The sequence below is a fragment of the Photinus pyralis genome, unplaced genomic scaffold, assembly GCF_008802855.1.
Source record: "Photinus pyralis isolate 1611_PpyrPB1 unplaced genomic scaffold, Ppyr1.3 Ppyr1.4_LG8, whole genome shotgun sequence".
In the NCBI taxonomy this organism is placed as follows: Eukaryota; Metazoa; Arthropoda; class Insecta; order Coleoptera; family Lampyridae; genus Photinus; species Photinus pyralis.
Window position 1 is genome coordinate 12,826,780 of NW_022170819.1, and position 7,868 is coordinate 12,834,647.

The following is a 7,868-nucleotide window of genomic DNA, read 5'->3' on the forward strand; positions in this document are numbered from 1 at the left end:
TAGAGCAGGCGTGGGCAACCCACGGCCCGCCGATAGGTTTTGTCCGGCCCGCTAATATAATTCATAGTTAGGTAGTACTTCATAGGGCTCACAAGTTTCAAATTCTAATTAATTAATTAATTAATATCATTATGTTACACGTGCAGCATCTAGTGGACGTGATCCGAAGCTTCCAAAACGTTTGAAAGCCTAGTTAAAGATGCATTTATTGTTTCAGAGATACCGCCAGGTATTTTCCAGAATTTTCCTCGCGATAATACCGGGTGGGGCAATACAACGACACGTGCTTTAGAGATTAAGAATCTTAAGAGCATAAATGAAAATTTGGATACAAACTGAATATGGGGATTTATTATCCACATCTGTTAAATTTTGTTTGCAAAATCGTGTCAATTTTCAGTACTTATTGATTTTTTTTTAAAATAATTTTTACGAAAGCAAAAAATAGATCAAGACCAAAAAGAAATAGATACTTAAATATTGATTTCTTTAAACATACTTTTTATTTGGATTTTCAAGTGTGGCCCGTGGCGCATATAAAAAATTTTATTTTGGCCCCTTGGAAAAAAAGGTTGCCCACGCCTGCCTTAGAGGAAGACCGTATTGATTTGTACCATAGGTAATCATCGGTTCCATTTAAGAGATTGCGTAACGTTTCATTAAAAGTAATCAAGAAAATATTTAAAGGAATCGATCATTCGAAATTTTATTGTCAGTTCCTTTTTTGTTGTATTTTTCTTTTGTTTTATTCTTAAAGCTCAAATAAACTTTATTATTATTATTAGTTAAAGAGAGAATATTCCTATAAATGAATTCAATTTTGTTAGCTATAAAGTGCTTGTTTTTTGTATAAAATTGGCATATACTTTATGCTTCAATGGTAGAGCGTTGGGTTATAAAGTCGGAGGTCGGGTGTTCGAACCTGGACTGAGGTAAAAATTTTTCATCTGTGATAGAGATGGAAATTTCTTTAGACCACTTTGTGCTGTAAATGGATGTTCTCTGTTGAGCAATAATAATAAATAAATAAATAAATGAATAAATAAATAAATACATAAATACATAAATACATAAATACATAAATACATAAATACATAAATACATAAATACATAAATACATAAATACATAATGTATAATATGTATTGTAATCTTAGGTTTAGTTGTTAGTAAACACTTTAACTGTAACAATTGGCGCCCTCCACGTGTGGACTATCGTCAGCAACGCGCTTCAACGACCCCCACGCCCATGCAGACAAGAAGCGGAGAAACCGCCGCCGACGCTGGCCCAGCACAAAACAGCGACACGGTTACAGACGTCCCGCCACCAACAAAACCAGCACCAACTTACACAACGCCGAGTTTTTAACCAAGGAGGAGAAGACAGAGTCCATCCATGCCTTGGTTCAAAGAAAGGCGAACATTGAAAAGGGATCAACCCCAGAATCCGTCGGCGTCGGTTTTTGCGCAGGACCAGCCAAGCGACGCTGCTGGAGCTAGCGAAATTTAGCAGCAGCATCGAGGCAGATAACAAGGAGATGAGCAAGTCGATGCAACATAGCACATATTCTCGTAACGATCACAACCCCGGATATCATTTCCATCGTGACTGCCCAGTACGTCTCGCCGATCAAGGAAACGGAGCAGCAGCGGCCGGAACTTCCAGCCAACAATACAATTCATCCGCTCCGAACCCAACGCCGACATACCAACACTTTTGGTTACCGTGGCCGGCATCATAGTGCATGCCCTACTTGACTCGGGATATGCGCGGAGATCCATTCACCGTTGGACAACCCCCATATTCCACCCGAAAGCCAATCGCGTGTAGAATGGAGTAGAGAGTCAACAAATTATAATAAAAACAAACAGTTTATTTTCTCCATTACGAAGCATTATTATTGCTTGTTGAAAGATCCCCGTAACTTTGTGTGTTTTGATAGATGATTCCATCTATTGTTGGAATTTAACAACGCAATTTTACCGCGCAATGCGTGTCAGTTCTCATTCTTCTTTTTTTCGTAAACCGTATCGAGATACACTTCGTTTAATAAAACAACTGAAAGCGGAAGTTAGAACGCATGGAATTTTAATTGCCATCATCCATATCTATATATTTATCTCTAGCGAATGGATTCATAATTTGGGGATTCCGACGTAATTTACGTATACCGCTTTATAATGAAAGAGAGCAGAACTTATATTCCAGAAATAAAGCGCTTTAAAAAAAGAAACAAGTGTTCAAGCAGATAAAAGTCGAAACGTTACAGTGTTGCCGGCTCTAGAAATCGTTTCCGATATACTTACCTATGTATAGAAAACCGAGTGAACGCTGGTTTTGGGATGGATCCGTTTCAGAACTTTCAACCGGTGAGGTACATAAGTGAATATCTAGTGGGAGAGCGGCATTCTTACTCAAACTTTCGAAGAGAATCTATGTCGGTCAAGCGCTACATTTTTTCGATCGCGTATGGATTCTTAACCGAACCTTCACAGTAACACCGCCAATTTTACATCGCGTATAATTCATTCGCTTGGCGCATTTATCGATCGGTACGCGTTAGTCGAAACCATCCGGAGACACACAGAGGCACAACAAAAATTCCATCAAAATCCTTCCAGCCGTTTAGCAGCAGTTCAGTCACACACACACACACACGTACAGAAGAATTTATTCTATAAGAAGTTAAACGAGTTCGTGCCATAAAAGGATACGAAATAATTTTTAACCACGGTATTGTATGTGAAATGCTACTTCAAAAGTTAAAATAGTTACATAGTTACCGTATTAATACGTGAACGAACATTTTTTCTTTGCGGTGCATTAGTAGATTAAGTTGTTCGTAGTTAAATAAGTTGTTACCACGAAGGCGTTGGAGTCCGAGGTGTAAAACGTTCCGTTACACCGGATTTGTAGTGGCAAGTTACGTAAAAAAAACAATTTATTGATCAAATTTGTGCATCTAATTTGATTATACAAGATGCTCATAATATTATGAACAAAGCGGCTACCGGTAAAAGATTAGAGACAATTAATTCAAGCTTCTGTTGGCAGTTAAAAACCCTAAATTACAAGGGTACATTTTTGACATTTAGACAATGTGGAAAATCGGTAAATTACTAATGCGAACAACTCAAAGTTCAACTGATTAAATCAATGTAAACCCTAAGCACGGTTTTCCTGAATCAAATTCGTCAAACATTTTTCAAAATTAATGTTTAATAAGTAACCCGAATTTATGTAATATAAGTACCCTTGAGAAAACGAATGTCAAATAAAATTGAAAGTTCAAGTAAGTGAAGTAAGGAAGAATTCATTTATTAAACACATGATCTACAAGCCAGAGAATGATTGTCAACCTATACTCTCCATTTTCTTCCTCTTTTTAATATTATACTGTTCTTGATGTCTGTACGAGACGTGTTTTCGAAGGGCGTCTCGGCTTCTAGATACGTGAGGACAAGATTGACACATATAGCATCCTTCTTCGTGCGTTTCCATGTGCACCCTTAAGTTGTATTGGTTACTCAGGTATTTCCCGCAAAGAAAACATTTAAATAGCAAGTCTTTGGTTTTTTTCGACGGCGCACCATCGACGTTCTCCTCCTGATCAAGTTTCGCTTTAAATTCATCTGCAAATTTTTAATCAGATTCCTAAAGAGAGTACTCATTTACTTACTGCACTCTTTCAGTTCGATATCTTCATTATCGACGTCGTTTTGAGGTTTTAGCACGGGGGGTAAGAATCTGTCGTCGCTATGAAGCTGGTGATGTCTTGGATACTTTGAATCCGTTAGTCCAACCCTATCGGGAAGGGCATAAGGTAACTGCAAAATACCTATTATATTAACATTAATTAAGGTATTTAAAAGAAGAAGGTTATAAATTAAAAAATGCCGATAGTTAAAAAGAGCACGAATTGGAGGTCTATATACTACACTTTTAATAATTTGTACTGAAAAATTAATTAACATAACCGATTCTGACCCCCCCCCCCTCGTCAAATATTCTGAAATAGCCACTATATTGGCTATAGTTTACTAAATATATATACATTTTATAACAAAATTCTTAACTGGTATCACTGGCATAACACAACATTCCACCAAAAAATAAAAAAAAACCTAGCTGAAATCGGTTTTGCGTTTGGTCCGTGTACATAAGTAAAAATCGGGTGGGAAAGAGGAATAATTCTTAGCCAAACTTTTCAGGCAAATCTATGCAGACCCAGCGCGGAATTTTTCGATCGCTTATTGAAGACTTCGCCAAGCCTTCAATGCGAAACTATGTTCGATCTGATGCCGTATTTTTGAAGTTTAAGAAAGTTTTGTGATCCGCGTAGTCGCACGTGATAAAATAAAAATAAAATCAAGAAAAACTGTACTACCGTTTCCACGAAATTATTGTCGTGGGAGTGTTATCAATTTCTTCGAGCTTCGTTGTGTAATGGAAATTAACTGACAGCTGGTTTACGTTCAACCGTGAATGCAATGCGAATTCGATTACGGAAAGTTTCAGAACTATTGAGAAACTTTCCAGAACGACCTGCAATCAGAACTCCATCCGTTACAGAGCAATCATTTTCAGGTACTATCCGGAACTCTAATCGAAGTTAAAGATACTACTAACCAGGAACAGTCACGAATATTCCTTTAGCACTTGAAAAAGCCTCTTTTTTATTACAAGGTTCGCTAGAGAAAGATTTATGTACAGAATCCAATTAAACTACAAGAAAATCTGTGTCGCCAGAAAAAAACCTTTTACAGAAACTTTCAGAACTTTTGAGAGCGGGAACCCCAACCAGAACTCAACATTCTTTAAAAAATGTGCATGAATACCTTTTTGATATAAAACTACATTACGGAAAGTTTTAGAATTAAGGAGTGGCTCTCCAGAACTCTAACTCTGCCCAAGAAGCCCCCTGTAGAAGATTATTTCATTTTAAGTTTGCCTATCGTTACGATAAGAGTTGCGGCTATCGCTAGAAGTTAATTAATTTTGTAAACAGATATTGTCGTAGGTGCGCGTTTAGATAAGAGAATTTTGTTTATTTTAGCTAAAGAAGTAGGTAGGAAGCGGACGAGAGGGAAATGTGTTAAAACGAGGAGGAAGTGCCGTGACCTTTTGCCGTTGGCGTTTGGCCTATAAGTACTTCATGTTAAATTGAATAGCGAGGTTGAGTCAATGAAAAGCCGTGAGTCACATATTCGGAGAAAAGTTTAAATGTTATGTATTAAAGAAGTGAGGTGTCTGAGATGAATTTAGTTTAGTGTTTGTGTTTTTTGTACGCGTCTGTTTAATGGAAATCGCAGTATAGGACTGGATATTTGGATTATTGACATTACAAGGTAATTAATACTTTATTTAATTTGTTTCGATCGAGCGCTTGTAGCGTGGTATTCGTCTCTGGCCCTGAGTGCCAATTCTTTTTACGGCAATTATCGAATAAATTTGTTTTGTGTTTAAATGAACAGTTTTGTATCAGTTTGAGCTCAAATTACGATCTTTGATTTTAAAAGTTTTAAAAGAACGATTTTAAAGGCACATAGAAGGATTTTGGAGAATCTTTAAAACCCTTGGAAACCCTTTTGCGATACTTAAAAGTTCGGATCTCAGACAAGATGTAAGATCTCTACAAGGATTTAGACTTTTTGAAGCTATTTGATCGTCTTGAAGATTGTTAGCGTCTTTCAAAGGCTCTGAAAAATTTTTGGTGACACTTAAAAGCTTTTCAGGATTCTTAAAAGTGCATAAGAGCTCCTTAACCCCGGAGATAGGTCCTTAAAAAACTTTTAAAGTGTCTTAAGATGTTTTAAAAGTTTCAAAAATAAAAAAGGTAGTTAAAAGCTCCCAAGAAGACTTTTAATATCTTTTAATGTACTTACTGGTCCTTAAAGTACGTAAAGGATCTCCTGAAAATTCGGATATTGGGTACTCTTACAGATTATTAAAATACCTATAATAATGAGTCTCACAAGTTTTTACAAGCCAATGGTTCTAAAGACCCACAAAGAGCTGAAAACTTTTGGAACGAAAGGTTCCAAACAATCCTTAGCTCTTCAATACTAATAATGGCGTTGCAAGCTCTAAAATAATTTAGAATGCTCTTGGAGATTTTCAAAGGTTTATTGACGTATCTTTAGGATTGTTGGCGATCCTTGCAAATTCTTAAAAGCTATTAACGAGTCCTTCAAATACTAAACGAGTTTTGAGAGCTATTTAAAAGCTCTTCAGAGGCGACAATGTTCTTAAAGGCTTTTTAAAGATCAGATTTTAAACAAAACACTCTTACGGATTGTTAAGGTGTCTTAAAGACTAACCGTTTATTCATGATTCTATCAGTGTCTTTTGGTGACCATAAAAAACTAGCTTACATTCCTAACGACTGCCTCATTTTAAAGAAAGGAGAGAATTACAAGAATTCTAAAAGCTTCTGGAAGTCTTTTGATGGTTCTTTGGGAACTGTTTGACGACGACTTCCTATACCCCATTTTTCATTTAAAGGTCTGGAGGAGACCAAGACAACAGAACCTATTCAGTAAAAAACATACAAACGAACCACAGTATGAATTCCAGTTAAATTGAAAAGGTACTCAGTACTGAATTTTCTTCAGTTCTTATTTAAGCGGCAGAGCTAAGCGATGCAAGTAGCTTTATGGGGGAGTCGATGGTGTCGCTCTGTCTGTCTGTCCGTCCGTGAATTCGGTTCAAACTTTGCACAGTTGACCTATATGCCTATTACAAATGGGTCAAATCCAATGACCCCATAGGGCGTAGGGTCACACCGAGGTGCTCTGTCGCTTTTTTAGATCTGCTTTAGGGGTTTATTTGGTTTCTATGTTACAGACAGGTGGTACACATGCATTTAAATGAACAGAAAAGGCATCAAGCTACACACAAATCTTACTTTCATATCACATAATCCCTGAATTTGTAGTAGCTTCGCCAAGGATAACAAACCGGGTAATTGGTTTCTAGTAACCAGGCACTGTCCTCGGTATATAAAGGATATAATAGATTTTAAATCGCTGTAGCTTGTATTATGAAGAATAATCACAGGATGTTGAAGGGAACCAATGTTCTACAAGAAAAATCCACTTTAAAAATAGTCGCACATCAAACGCGCTGTCTATATATAACTCATACATATGACTAGGTATAAATTTAGACGAAAGGAAATAAAATTTAATGAATTAATCTCAACATACCTGAAATAGTTGCAGAAAATAGGAACTACAAGACGCTAAAACAATCCTGTGCGCCTTTACTATTTGGTTGTCCGCCGATAGGGTAATATCGGTTAATATGTCCGATTCGAGCAGTTGAGGTAAATTGCGAACTAACGTCGTCTCGTGGTAATGCCACCTTAAAATGAATTGTTGATCTTCCATTTAATTTCGCACATTCACAAATGATAACAAAATTTTATATACTGACTTGCAAAACTTCAGTCTACAATTATCCAGCTTGAGCTATTTATATAACAGAACTGGAAAATAAATAAGTGCCAAGGATTTTGCTTTACCTATAAATATTTAGCTTACATTAATTGCACGAAAAAAAAGTATCCCCCGCAGTTCTTTCAATTACGGGGGGTGCTAGTTTATTATAGTGAGGAGTTTTTCCGCTTTTAACAGATTATGTTAGTCAATGGGAGTATTCAGTTGCAAGAGGTAGCATCTGCAATGCAGTGGACTCATAATTTCTATATTTCTTTTCAATATGGAATGTAGACGTCTCTTGATGTACCTATAAGAATACATAAGCTGCAAATTTAGCAACAACATTACACATGACTGTAGGAAAAATCGCCTTCAGTTCCATAAATTCGCGCCGAGATTATATGACTTACAGGAAGTATACAGTATA

General features: G+C 36.6%; 1 protein-coding gene across 1 annotated transcript; it reads right to left on the bottom strand.

The window, feature by feature from the left end:
• Positions 1 to 3,301: 3,301 nt before the first annotated feature.
• LOC116178397 (protein tramtrack, beta isoform-like) lies at positions 3,302 to 7,488 on the bottom strand. The gene is made up of 4 exons (XM_031497890.1): positions 7,208 to 7,488; positions 6,907 to 7,080; positions 3,679 to 3,826; positions 3,302 to 3,631 (listed from the first exon to the last, which is right to left on the bottom strand). The coding sequence occupies exons 1-4, from the start codon at positions 7,388 to 7,390 to the stop codon at positions 3,354 to 3,356; spliced, it is 783 nt and encodes a 260-aa protein (XP_031353750.1). The 5' UTR covers positions 7,391 to 7,488; the 3' UTR covers positions 3,302 to 3,353.
• Between the last annotated feature and the right edge of the window lie 380 nt (positions 7,489 to 7,868).